Below are 14,562 nucleotides of genomic sequence, written 5' to 3'. Positions count from 1 at the left end.
AATGACTCCTCCCACCATATTTTGATGTTGCCCAAGTTTGGGGTTCGATCCGAAATCAATAGGTTCGGGAAATTGGACAATTCAAGTTCAACGGCAGTTCGTTCCTAATTGGAGTGGTTGGTGTATTCCATACTTCTAGCGATTGGATTTCAGTCAAAACTCACCAAATGACTCCTCCCGCCATATTATGATGTTGCCCAAGTTTGGGGTTTGATCTGAAATCAATAGGTGCGGGAAATTGGACAATTCAAGTTCAATGGCAGTTTGTTCCTAATTGGTGTGGTTGGTGTATTCCATACTTCTAGCGATTGGATTTCACTCAAAACTCACCAAATGACTCCTCCCACCATATTATGATGTTGCCCAAGTTTTAGGCTCGATCCGAAATCAATAGGTGTGAGAAATTGGACAATTCAAGTTCAACGGCAGTTCGTTCCTAATTGGAGTGGTTGGTGTATTCCATACTTCAAGCCATTGGATTTCACTCAAAACTCACCAAATGACTCCTCCCACCATATTATGATTTTGCCCAAGTTTTAGGCTCTATTCGAAATCAATAGGTGTTCCAAATTGGACAATTCAAGTTCAACGGCAGTTCGTTCCTAATTGGAGTGGTTGGTGAATTCCATACTTCTAGCGATTGGATTTCACTCAAAACTCACCAAATGACTCCTCCCACCATATTATGATGTTGCCCAAGTTTTGGGCTCGGTCCGAAATCAATAGGTGTGAGAAATTGGACAATTCAAGTTCAACGGTAGTTCGTTCCTAATTGGAGTGGTTGGTGTATTCCATACTTCTAGCGATTGGATTTCACTCAAAACTCACCAAATGACTCCTCCCATCATATTATGATGTTGCCCAAGTTTGGGGTTCGATCCGAAATCAATAGGTGCTGGAAATTGGACAATTCAAGTTCAACAGCAGTTCGTTCCTAATTGGAGTGGTTGGAGTATTCCATACTTGTAGCGATTGGGTTTCACTCAAAACTCACCAAATGACTCCACCCACCATATTATGATGTTGCCCAAGTTTTGGGTTCGATCCGAAATCAATAGGTGTGAGAAATTGGACAATTCAAGTTCAACGGCAGTTCGTTCCTAATTGGAGTGGTTGGTGTATTCCATACTTCAAGCCATTGGATTTCACTGAATACTCACCAAATGACTCCTCCCACCATATTACGATGTTCCCCAAGTTTGGGGTTCGATCCGAAATCAATAGGTGCGGGAAATTGGACAATTCAAGTTCAACGGCAATTCGTTCCTAATTGGAGTGGTTGGTGTATTCCATACTTCTAGCGATTGGATTTCACTCAAAACACACCAAATGACTCCTCCCACCATATTAGGATCTTGCCCAAGTTTTGGGCTCGATCCGAAATCAATAGGTGTCAGAAATTGGACAATTCAAGTTCAACGGCAGTTCGTTCCTAATTGGAGTGGTGGGTGTATTCCATACTTCTAGCGATTGGATTTCACTCAAAACTCACCAAATGACTCCTCCAGCCATATTATGATGTTGCCCGGGTTTTGGGGTCGATCCGAAATCAATAGGTGTGAGAAATTGGACAATTCAAGTTCAACGGCAGTTCGTTCCTAATTGGAGTGGTTGGTGTATTCCATACTTATAGCCATTGGATTTCACTCAAAACTCACCAAATGACTCCTCCCACCATATTATGACGTTGCCCAAGTTTTGGTCTCGATCCGAAATCCATAGGTGTTCGAAATTGGACAATTCAAGTTCAACGGCAGTTCGTTCCTAATTGGAGTGGTTGGTGTATTGCATACTTCTAGCGATTGGATTTCACTCAAAACTCACCAAATGACTCCTCCCACCATTTTATGATCTTGCCCAAGTTTTGGGCTTGATCCGAAATCAATAGGTGTGAGAAATTGGACAATTCAAGTTCAACGGCAGTTCGTTCCTAATTGGAGTGGTTGGTGTATTCCATACTTCTAGCAATTGGATTTCACTCAAAACAAACGAAATGACTCCTCCAACCATATTATGATGTTGCCCAAGTTTGGGGCTCGATCCGAAATCAATAGGTGTGAGAAATTGGACAATTCAAGTTCAACGGCAGTTCGTTCCTAATTGGAGTGGTTGGTGTATTCCATACTTCTAGCGATTTCACTCAAAACTCACCAAATGACTCCTCCCACCATATTATGATCTTGCCCAAGTTTTGGGCTCGATCTGAAATCAATAGGTGTGAGAAATTGGACAATTCAGGTTCAACGGCAGTTCTTACCTAATTGGAGTGGTTGGTGTATTAAATACTTCTAGCGATTGGATTTCACTCAAAACTCACCAAATGACTCCTCCCGCCATATTATGATGTTGCCCGTGTTTTGGGCTCGATCCGAAATCAATAGGTGTGAGAAATTGGACAATTCAAGTTCAATGGCAGTTCTTTCCTAATTGGAGTGGTTGGTGTATTCCATACTTCTAGCAATTGGATTTCACTCAAAACTCGCCAAATGACTCCTCCCACCATATTATGATGTTGCCCAGGTTTTGGGCTCGATCCGAAATCAATAGGTGTTCCAAATTGGACAATTCAAGTTCAACGGCAGTTCGTTCCTAATTGGAGTGGTTGTTGTATTCCATACTTCTAGCAATTGGATTTCACTCAAAACTCACCAAATGAGTCCTCCCACCATATTATGATGTTGCCCAAGTTTGGGGCTCGATCCGAAATCAATAGGTGTGAGAAATTGGAAAATTCAAGTTCAACGGCAATTCGTTCCTAATTGGAGTGGTTGGTGTATTCCATACTTCTAGCAATTGGATTATACTCAAAACAAACCAAATGACTCCTCCCACCATATTATGATGTTGCCCAAGTTTGGGGCTCGATCCGAAATCAATAGGTGTGAGAAATTGGACAATTCAAGTTCAACGGCAGTTCGTTCCTAATTGGAGTGGTTGGTGTATTCCATACTTCTAGCGATTGGATTTCATTCAAAACTGACCAAATGAGTCCTCCCACTATATTATGATGTTGCCCATGTTTTGGGCTCGATCCGAAATCAATAGGTGTGACAAATTGGACAATTCAAGTTCAACGGCAGTTCGTTCGAAATTGGAGTGGTTGGTGTATTGCATACTTCTAGCGATTGGATTTCACTAAAAACTCACCAAATGACTCCTCCCACCATATTATGATCTTGCCCAAGTTTTGGGCTTGATCCGAAATCAATAGGTGTGAGAAATTGGACAATTCAAGTTCAACGGCAGTTCGTTCCTAATTGGAGTTGTTGGTGTATTCCATACTTCTAGCGATTGGATTTCACTCAAAACTCACCAAATGACTCCTCCCACCATATTATGATGTTGCAGAAGTTTTGGGCTCAATCCGAAATCAATAGGTGTTCCAAATTGGACAATTCAAGTTCAACGGCAGTTCGTTCCTAGTTGGAGTGGTTGGTGTATTCCATACTTCTAGCCATTGGATTTCACTCAAAACTAACCAAATGACTCCTCCCACCATATTATGAACAGCCCAAGTTTTGGGCTCGATCCGAAATCAATAGGTGTTCCAAATTGGACAATTCAAGTTCAACGGCATTTCGTTCCTAATTACAGTGGTTGGTGTATTCCATACTTCTAGTGATTGGATTTCACTCAAAACTCACCAAATGACTCCTCCCACCATATTATGATGTTACCCAAGTTTTGGGCTCGATCCGAAATCAATAGGTGTTCCAAATTGGACAATTCAAGTTCAACGGCAGTTCGTTCCTAATTGGTTTGGTTGGTGTATTCCATACTTCTAGCGATTGGATTTCACTCAAAACTCACCAAATGACTCCTCCCACCATATTATGATGTTGCCCAAGTTTTGGGCTCGATCCGAAATCAATAGGTGTGAGAAATTGGACAATTCAAGTTCAACGGCTGTTCCTTCCTAATTGGAGTGGTTGGTGTATTCCATACTTCTAGCGATTGGATTTCACTCAAAACTCACCAAATGACTCTTCCCACCATATTATGATGTTGCCCAAGTTTTGGGCTCGATCCGAATTCAATAGGTGTTCCAAATTGGACAATTCAAGTTCAACGGCATTTCGTTCCTAATTACAGTGGTTGGTGTATTCCATACTTCTAGTGATTGGATTTCACTCAAAACTCACCAAATGACTCCTCCCACCATATTATGATGTTACCCAAGTTTTGGGCTCGATCCGAAATCAATAGGTGTTCCAAATTGGACAATTCAAGTTCAACGGCAGTTCGTTCCTAATTGGAGTGGTTGGGGTATGCGATTGGATTTCACTCCAAACTCACCAAATGACTCCTCGCACCATATTATGATGTTGCCCAAGTTTTGGGCTCGATCCGAAATCAATAGGTGTGAGAAATTGGACAATTCAAGTTCAACGGCAGTTCGTTCCTAATTGGAGTGGTTGGTGTATTCCATACTTCTAGCGATTGGATTTCACTCAAAACTCACCAAATGACTCCTCCCACATATTATGATGTTGCCCAAGTTTGGGGTTCGATCCGAAATCAATAGGTGTTCCAAATTGGACAATTCAAGTTCAACGGCAGTTCGTTCCTAGTTGGAGTGGTTGGTGTATTCCATACTTCTAGCGATTGGATTTCACTCAAAACTCTCCAAAATGACTCCTCCCACCATATTAGGATTTTGCCCAAGTTTTGGGCTCGATCCGAAATCAATAGGTGTTCGAAATTGGACAATTCAAGTTCAACGGCAGTTCGTTCCTAATTGGAGTGGTTGGTGTATTCCATACTTCTAGCGATTGGATTTTACTGAAAACTCACCAAAATGACTCCTCCCACCATATTGTGATGTTGCCCAAGCTTTTGGCTCGATCCGAAATCAATAGGTGTTCCAAATTGAACAATTCAAGTTCAACGGCAGTTCGTTTCTAATTGGAGTGGTTGGTGTATTCCTTACTTCTAGCGATTGGATTTCACTCAAAACACACCAAATGACTCCTCCCACCATATTATGATGTTGCCCAAGTTTTGGGCTCGCTACGAAATCAATAGGTGTTCCAAATTGGACAATTCAAGTTCAACGGCAGTTCGTTCCTAATTGGAGTGGTTGGTGTTTTACTTCTAGCGGTTGGATTTCACTCAAAACACACCAAAATGACTCCTCCCACCATATTATGATGTTGCCCAAGCTTTTGGCTCGATCCGAAATCAATAGGTGTGAGAAATTGGACAATTCAAGTTCAACGGCAGTTCGTTCCTAATTGGAGTGGTTGGTGTATGATGGGCATATTTTATATTATATATTTAGCCCCATTCTTAATATATTTTGGTTAATATTTTGGAAGAATTTTGATACTTTGAATTGTATTCTCAATATAGGACTTTCGACTTTCTCTGGAGCAAAACATAATCAAATGGACGAATTTTGGAGTAATTCCAGTTGGAGGATGTTCGTGAGTCACTTGGCTTGATCGTATCAAAATTTCAGACTTTTCTACCAAGCGGTTATTTTCTGGCGATAAAATAAAGGAGCAGTGTGCAGTGCTGGAAAGTGACGTGTTGGGCTTTTATGGCGTTTTTGGAGCCCGAGATGACCTCTGATGGATTCGTGGCCTTCTGGAGAAGTGTTCAGAACGTTTTTATCTTTAAAATGAGCTGTATTGGGCCGGATTTGGATCAGATTTGAGGCCAAAACGTGGCTGGGCAGATTGGGGGCAGATTCTCCTAGTCCAATTTGGATTTTATGTCATGTCATTATTTTATTTTATTTAGTTTCCTTGTGGGGATAGAAAAGCAGGTTCTTGGCAGCTAGGTTTTAGGGAGTATTTAAGTTCTATTTCACAGAATTTTGGGACTTCTCTTTTGGCTTTTGAACGCGACTTTGCTAGGATTTGTGAAGAATTTCTACTTCAAGGTGTTTTCGATCTTTATTATTTGAATGAAGAACTTGATTATTTTTATTATGAACATGCGTAACTAACTCTCTTTTGCTAGGGTGAGGCCACGAGCCTTAGCAAGAATATGTAGTTTCTGTCCAATTTGCTTATGATTATATGCATGTATGTTTTCGAATTATTCATCACTGGGTTAAACTATCTAAGTGTCTTGATGCTTGATCACCATTAGGATGTTTAGAAAAGTAATTTGATGCAGTTTTGGTCGGAGGTCGGTCCCTGAAATTGATGAAGGCTTCTTGTGATTAATATGTGCAAGTTCACTTAGGATGAATACCACGTCTTAAGGGTTGCATGGTTTTTCAAAAGGTTTCACAGAACTTAATGAGTCATGTATGTTTAGATTTGATCTGAATACCACAGACAGATTGCATGTGTGATATACGCTCTATGTTGGGGGTCCAAGTAGGCATATATTAGGAATACCTAACCTTCGAAATATGCATGTATAGATCATAAGTAATTGGGAGAACTATATAGAATTGTTAAGGTGACGGCGGATCCCTAGTGCTTTCTTAATTTGATTTCTAAAAACACAACTGTTTCTCTTGCCCTTAGCTTTAAATTTACATATTGCCTTATTTTTATTAGTTAAATTCGTTTTAAGTTAAGGTCTTAAAATCAAACATCTCAACTTTCTCTTTTACAATAATTAATTAGAATTTGGTTGCTACGAGTTATTTAATAATCCCTGCGGAGAACGACCTTGCGAGAATCATTTATACTACAATAACCTTGTCATTCTTGCAAGTTTTGTAGGAGTTTTAACCCTGTTTGCGCAGGTACTGAAAAGCCTATCAAGAAATTGGCGCCGTTGCCGGGGATTATTTCAAAATAATTCGTTCTAATCAGATTCTGCATTAATTATTGCTGTACATAAAAATTTAAAAAAAAAAGAAAAAGAAAGAAATAATTTCCGTTTTTATTTTATTTTTACAGATCACAGCAGGGCAGTGCAGATTACAATCTGTGCATGGTCAGCACGCGTTCAGCAGTTCAGCAGTTGGTTCCGTTTGATCCAGAACCTGAGCAATCTTTAAGGAGGAGACGCAAGGAGCAAAATTTGCTGTGGGTTCCTTCACTGCAAGGGACTTTTCTGCAATCTTTATATTCTGAGGACCTGCACAGTAAAGAAACAATGGCTTTTGTTATTCCAGAGGCTGGTGATCCTTTGGGTAATTCTTTAACAGCTCATGCAACTAACATACCAGGTTGCATTACATATCCAGCAGTGGAAGAAGGGTCTACATTCGAAATCAAGCATCACATGTTGAGTATTCTACCTACATTTCATGGGTTATCAACCGATGATCCTAACATGCACATTGCAGAATTTTTAATGGGATGCAAGAATATTTTGGTGAAAGGATTTTCAGCTGAATCTATTAAGCTTCGTTTATTTCCATACACATTGAAAGATCAAGCAAGGAGATGGCTCCTCACACTTCCATCTGGAAGCCATGAGGCGTGGGAACGGTTTAAAGAGTTGAATAGAAAATGCCCACATTCTGGTATTAGCAGTACGGATCAAGTGCATATATTTTTCAGAGGGTTAAATATGACAACAAAAACTCTTGTCAACGCTTCATGCGGCGGTTCGTACAAGGATAAAAATGCACAAGAGGCTTGTTTATTATTTGAAAAAATGGCAGCAGATACACAGCAATGGGCAGTTGAGCAGCCACAATCTAGATCTGTTTTTGAGATATCTAATGGTTCTCCATATATGTCCGCACAAATTGAAAAAATGGAGAAAAAGCTTGAAAGATTCGATGCAAAATTTGACATGTTATTACAAAGAATTCCAGGTTCACAGGTTGCTGTACAGCAGCTTTTACCAGCTGCCTGTAGCATTTGCAATGTGACAACCCATGATTTTTTGAGCTGTCCACATAAAGATGCTTATCCGGAATTTGCAGCGGAACAAGTTAATGCATTTAATAATTTCCAGCGTCCAAGATATGACCCGTATTCAAATGTCTACAACCCGGGTTGGAGAGATCATCCTAATTTTAAGTGGGACAGAGATCAGCCTGCAAGGCCACAATTTCAACAACAGGTACAGCAACCTATTGCGCCGAAGGCTGCTTGGGAGGTTGCAATTGAAAAATTAGCAAACGCCACCAGTCAAGAATTCCAAAATCTGCATGCAACAGTGAAAAACATAGAAAAGCAAATGGGGCAGATTGCATTCCAAGTTTCAGAAAGAGCACCAGGTACATTTCCTAGCCAAACTGAACAAAATCCAAGGGGAGGCGCAGATTGTAAGGCAGTTCGAGTTCTACGTTCGGGTAAAAGTTATGACAATAGAGGTGACAATTGTGCTGGAAATACAGGGGCAGCATCACAGCCACAAACAAATTCAGAAAATTTTGCAGAATCTAATATTGTTGCGGATTCTACAGAGTCTATGGGCAGATCCGAAAACAGTGAAAAAATTGCTGCAGAAACTGCAGAACGTGTTTATGTGCCTCCAATGCCTTATCCTGAAAGGTTGAAGCCCAAAGTTAAAGATCAACAGTTGACAGATTTTATGAAGACGTTGGCCAAAGTTCAGATCAATCTTCCATTGATTGACGCAATTAAGAACATTCCCTCTTATGCCAAGTTTTTAAAGGATGTTTGCACAAAGAAAAAGAAGCTCGTGGATTTTGAAAAAGTTATTCTTACAGAACAGTGCAGCGCAGTTTTATTACACAAACTGCCTCCAAAGAAACAAGACCCAGGGAGTTTTACAATTTCATGCACAATTGGAAATTCTAATTTTAAACGTGCTTTAATTGATTTGGGTGCCAGTATTAATTTAATGCCTTTTTCTGTTTTTCAGAGACTAGGACAAGGAGAAATCAAGCCTACATCAGTTATTCTACAACTGGCGGACCGTTCAGTTGCTTACCCTAGGGGAATTATTGAAGACCTCATTATTAAAGTGGATAATCTCTATCTTCCTGCAGATTTTGTGGTCTTGGATATGGATGAAGACATGCAAACACCGATTATTTTGGGGAGACCGTTTATGGCAACAGCTAGGACTTTAATTGATGTGGAAGCTGGAACATTAACTTTACGAGTTCAAGACCAATCTGTGGTTTTTAATTTGTTTGAAGGAGCAAAACGTCCTGCTGAACAGCAGGAATGTATGCACATTGATGTGGTAGACAATATGGTTCAAGCTAGCTTTCAGGCAAGTTCAAATACAGATAAGTTGCTCAGCAGGGGAAAAGCGAAAAAGCGGAAATTGCAGTTAAAGGAGCTAGAGGAAACTCGTCAAGGTGCTTATAACAGTTCTCGCATCTACAAGGAAAGAACTAAGGCATTTCATGACAGTAAAATTTTGCGGAAGGAATTTCGGCCAGGGAAAAAGGTTGTGTTATTCAGTTCAAGGCTTAAGTTATTTCCAGGAGAATTAAAGTCTTCGTTGGAATGGCCCCTATTTGGTTACTAAGGTTTATCCTCATGGGGCGGTTGATATTACAAGTGAAATTAATGGCAACACATTCAAAGTGAACGGTCACAGGCTGAAACCATATTTGGAGTCGCCCTTCGATATTGCACGCGAGTCATTGACTCTGAAGGAACCAGTGATCTAACCACCAGGCTTCTGCAACGTCTAGCTACAGACTTAAAATAAAGCGCTTATTGGGAGGCAACCCAATTTTTCTAAACTCGTTACTTCTTTTTGTTGGTTTTCTTTATCTAGTTGTTTTTATTTTCTTTCTACTCCTAACACATATTTGGTTCAATGTAGGACACAACAATCAGCAGCAAACATACTAGCAGATAATCCTATACTGGAATCATGCACCCAGCAGCAATCCTACACTGGAATCATGCACCCAGTAGCAAGTCTACATGAACATCAAAGGCAGCTATTCCTATGCTGGAATCATGCACCCAGCAGCAAGTCTACCAGATTACAACCACAAAACTTGCAGGGATTCGATATTATACCTGCTCGCAACTTGAAGATTGACTTGCTCGCTGACATCCGGCAGTCTCCACGTCTTATTTCCAAGTTGATGCAAATCTAAAATTGAAGCAGATGAAAACAGATGTGGATGAGTCACTCAAGACAAGGCAAAGAGGTTCTTCAGTCCTAACTGAACTGACGCCAAAATTGCTACTTCCATCAAACGAAGTTGACAGTGATGGATTACAAGCAAACCGCGAGGCTTACCGTTACCCAAGCTCAGAAACATAATTTTCATCAAGACCAATGTGTGGTGTAAATCTGCTCAGCTTTGCAAGTTTGGGGGTTGACCGCACATGGATACACATACACGCAAGGGTTAGACTTTGCTCACACCATCAATTCTGAAACGAAATTTCCAATATCTGAGGAGGGTTTTACCTTTGGCCTCTCAGATCTGATGTTTGAAGTGCATCGTTAAGGACGGAGCGGCCCCTTGGTTACTCCAAATACCATTTCGAGCAAATCCAGCACAGAAAACTCCAAGTTTGAGTTTTGAAACAGCTGCGAACGAGAGCGGAGTGTGGGTTTCTGAGAGAAATGCCTATGAGAGAAGGTTTGAGTGTGCGCAAGATAAAGAAGCGCTATTAGTGCACAGAAGAAATATTTGCGAAAAGGAATATCTGCGCAGGTGACTGGGCTAACAGAGAAAGGGAAGGGTTTGCGTTTTGAGAAAGACACAAGAGAGAGACTTTTGGGTTTTGAGTAGGTGACGGCGTGGATTCTAAGAAAAATTGAATGGAGTATGGGTTCTGATGAGCAAAGGGACAACGAGAGCCGTTGGCTCTGGGCTCTAGTCAAGAGTCTATTTGATTCCTATTTCGTTTTTTTACCTATGTTTGTATGCCTTCGTTACTTAGTAATTTTGTTTAGTTTCTCTTTATTTCAAGTCACTTACCTATGTTTGTGTGTTCTATAGGTTGAAGGCAGCAAGAGATTGCTTTTGAAGCAAAATGGTGCAAAACGTGCAAAAACTGGATATTGAGTTAGAAGTTCATTTCGGACTTATCTTCTTCATCCGAGCTTGGATTGGGCCAATACTTGTGTGGTTGGATCAGAGACATTCTGAACTTCAAAATGGATATCTTAAAGTCATATTTGGATTCAGCCAAACCCAATCCGTGAGCCCATCAAAATACACATCATGCTGACATGAGGATGAGCTGATGGATGCTTGATCATGCTGACATGAAGATGACCTATGGCTGCTGGTGGGATTTATTAGTGCAGCAACCAATTCTGATTATCTAAATACAAGTGTTGTATGCATTAGTCATATTCAATTCAGAATTCCCCTTTCCTTCTCCCTATAAATACCACTTCCATTCCACATCCCAGACACAATTCACTTCATCCATTACTTCCATACACACATTCAGATTCACCACAAAGAGAGAGAGAGAGCTAGCTGCAAAGGAGGGAGAGCTGGGAGCTGTCCTGGAAACTACCTTGCTGCCACCAGCTAGTTCTTCTATTCTCTTTATTCTACCTATGTATTTCTTATCTTCTGTATTCATAATTATGTTTAACTAATCCATTTTGTTAGGGCTTAGGATGAAGCCCTAGTCATGAATATTCAATGTTATGGATGATTTCATAGTTAATTGATTTCCTTGCTTTCATTATCAAGTTGTTAATCTCCAGCTTATTATGTGCTTGATGTATGTTTTCTTGGAGTAGCTAACTAGGATTTTATGCATCTAGCACAGGTTGGGAAGGGGTTTAGATTCACCAATTCTACTCTCCTTTCACAAGCAACACATGAATGGCCTAAGAATCATTCAAGGGGTTAATAACCATAGGTTGACTAGGACAGATACCATGTTCTAGGACTTGTGTGATTATCATATTCTCAAGGAACTTAATGACTCTTATATGCTTTATTCTAAGTAGATACCATGCTTAGGTTGCATATTAGAGATCACGTGTTGTGTAGATACCATGCACAATTACATGCCTTAGGAGAATCATGCATCCTGCACCTAGATACCATAGGCTTGTATGCGATAATCTATTGTTAATGAAGCTTGAGTCAATTTCTATGCATTCATAACTTGGATAGGAAGACTAGTGGTAGATTCCAAGGCTCTAACACTTCTCAATCATTGTTTCACAACTTGTTCATTGCTGCCATTGTTTACTTCCAGCACTTCCATTTCATTCTCTTGTTTTCATTTAAACAACAAAAACCCCCCATTCGAGTGCGTGTGTGGTGCTAGGATTCTGTCCTAGACCTTGCCAATTGTTAGTTAGTTTGTTTCTTTGTTTTCAGTTTTTCCATCATTCTAAGTAGTTTAACTTGCAACCAAGTTACCATTCTCCGTGGGATCGACCTCGTATTTCATAAGCTATACTATAAATGGTTCGTGCACTTGCGAGAATTGAAGTTTCTATTTTTAATAACTCATTTTAGTTGTTAGGAATAGGCTCAACAAGTTTTTGGCGCCGTTGCCGGGGAACCGGTAACGATGGTGCTATAGTTAGATTACTTTGAGTGTTTTTGTTTTTGTTTTCGTTGGTTTTTATTTCTGTATTCTGTTTTTCTTTTTAGTTGTTATCTCCATTTGAAGGCACTAATTGGTTTCTTGTGTGTGCATATATGTCCGAATCTGATTCTGAGCCAATTTCACCAGGAACTTTTGCTGTACGTGTTGGTTTGAGGAGGAATTATAGTTCTTTAAGTGCTGAATCTGAGAGCTACGAATCTGAAGGTTCAAGCAAGATGGCAGAGATTCCAAACAACAACAATAATGATGAAGGAGGTGGTGCGCTTGTTGTCCAACCTAGGAAACCCCTGCGTGAATTTTCCATCCCCAAAGTCACTGATCAACCTTCGTGCATCGTCTATCCTCAACTCACAATTGACAGGTTTGAGCTTAGAAGTGGTATGATTCATCTTCTTCCAACTTATTATGGTAATACCACTGAGGATCCTTACATGCATGTTAAGCAATTCTTTGAAATATGTGCTACAATCAAAATTCAAGGACTTGATGATGAGCAGATTAAGATGAGGCTATTCCCATTCAGTTTAAAAGATAAGGCTAAGTCATGGTTATACTCTTTGCCTAATGCTTCAATTCGTACTTGGGATGAGCTTTCTAATAAGTTTTTGCAGAAATTCTTTCCAGCTCAAAAGACTAACAAGATTAGAAAGGAAATTCTTGGTTTCACACAAAGAGAAGGAGAAGCTTTTCATGAATGCTGGGAGAGGTACAAGGAGATGATGAGTTCTTGCCCACACCACAATATAGAGAGTTGGATGCAAATGCAATCTTTCTATGAAGGTTTGCTTGATTCCGAAAGGATGATGGTAGATGCAACAAGTGGAGAAGGACTGATGAACAAAACAGCAGATGAGGCTTTTACTCTCTTTGAATCTTTGAGTACCAACTCTCAACAATGGAGCTACAATAAAGGAAGAGGAGCTCCTATGAAAGCTGTGGTCTCTGAGGTAAGTACTAATAATGAGATTAATGCAAAACTTGATGTTATGTGTTCTTTGCTTCAACAGGCAGTGACTGGCCCTCTAGGAAGCAAAGAGGAAGTTCAAGACCAATCTTTTGCAAAGCACATGCTAGAGCAAGCAAATGCCCTTCAAGGAAGGAATCCTCAGAATGATCCTTACTCAAACACATACAATCCGGGGTCGAGAAATCATCCTAATTTCAGGTGGAGCAATAATTCAAATGTGCAACAATCTCAAGGACCTCCCCCAGGATTTCAAATACAACAAAGGCAATTCCAGCAAGCTCCCCAACAAGTACAAGAGCAAAGGGGTGATCAAATGGGAGAATTGCAAGACATGTTCAAGAAGTTCATGGGGCAACAGATGCAAACCAATCAGAATCTTCAAAATGCAGTGAACAAACTAGAAGTGCAAGTTGGGCAGATTGCATCCTCCATGAGCAATAGAGCATCCGGAACTTTTCCAAGCCAAACGGAGGTGAATCCAAGGCATCATGAGCAAGTTAAAGCAGTGCACATCTTGAGAAGTGGTAAACAAGTTGATAATAAGGTTGGAGATGCCAATGAAGAGCAAGAAGATGGAGAAAACGTGGAGATCATTCAGCCACCACAAGGGCAGCCCACAGGTTCCACCAAACAGCCCCTCAATTCTCTTGGAAAGAGCACAGGCCCTAAGGTATCATCTAATGCTAATCAAGTTCCAATTTCATCTAATGCTTTTAGGCCTATTGCACCCTTTCCCAGCAGGTTATCAAAGTCAAAGAAAGATCAAGGCTTGGATGAGATAATGGAAATATTCAAGAAAGTGCAAATCAACATCCCATTGCTCAATGCCATTGCTCAGATTCCAAAATATGCAAAATTTTTGAAGGATCTATGCACTAACAAGAGGAGATTCAAAGAGCATGAACAGGTTGCATTAAGTGAAGAGGTTAGTGCAGTCTTACAAAGAAAGCTACCTCCAAAGCTAAAGGATCCAGGTTCATTTTCTATACCTTGTATAGTTGGTGATTTTAAGTTTCAAAAAGCTTTGCTTGATCTTGGTGCATCCATTAACCTTATGCCATATCATGTTTATGAGAAACTTAACCTTGGTGAGTTGCAAGCCACATCTGTGAGCATTCAATTGGCAGATAGAACTATCAGGTACCCTAGGGGCATTCTAGAAGATGTTTTGGTGAAAGTAGAAGAGCTGAT

General features: G+C 40.2%; 1 protein-coding gene, 1 long non-coding RNA gene and 1 other non-coding gene across 4 annotated transcripts; 1 reads left to right on the top strand and 2 right to left on the bottom strand.

The window, feature by feature from the left end:
• Positions 1–6,878: 6,878 nt before the first annotated feature.
• On the bottom strand, positions 6,879–10,722 carry LOC148295736 (uncharacterized). 2 transcript variants are annotated; one of them, XR_015834421.1, is made up of 4 exons: positions 10,279–10,722; positions 10,105–10,166; positions 9,879–9,954; positions 6,879–7,047 (listed from the first exon to the last, which is right to left on the bottom strand). It is a non-coding gene; the product is annotated as an uncharacterized LOC148295736 (long non-coding RNA). The 2 variants fall into 2 exon arrangements; XR_015834420.1 differs by having other exon boundaries at positions 10,105–10,722.
• Positions 7,066–9,372, top strand: LOC148295737 (uncharacterized). The gene has a single exon (XM_088250093.1). It carries the CDS (start codon positions 7,066–7,068, stop codon positions 9,370–9,372), a length of 2,307 nt encoding a protein of 768 aa, XP_088106219.1.
• A 2,320-nt stretch (positions 10,723–13,042) lies between the features above and the next one.
• On the bottom strand, positions 13,043–13,149 carry LOC148295735 (small nucleolar RNA R71). The gene has a single exon (XR_015834897.1). It is a non-coding gene; the product is annotated as a small nucleolar RNA R71 (small nucleolar RNA).
• Positions 13,150–14,562: the final 1,413 nt, after the last annotated feature.

Source organism: Prunus avium, chromosome 3 (genome assembly GCF_965620075.1).
Source record: "Prunus avium chromosome 3, drPruAviu1.hap1.1, whole genome shotgun sequence".
In the NCBI taxonomy this organism is placed as follows: Eukaryota; Viridiplantae; Streptophyta; class Magnoliopsida; order Rosales; family Rosaceae; genus Prunus; species Prunus avium.
Note: the sequence above shows the minus strand (reverse complement) of the source record. Positions and strands in the feature narration are given on the sequence as shown.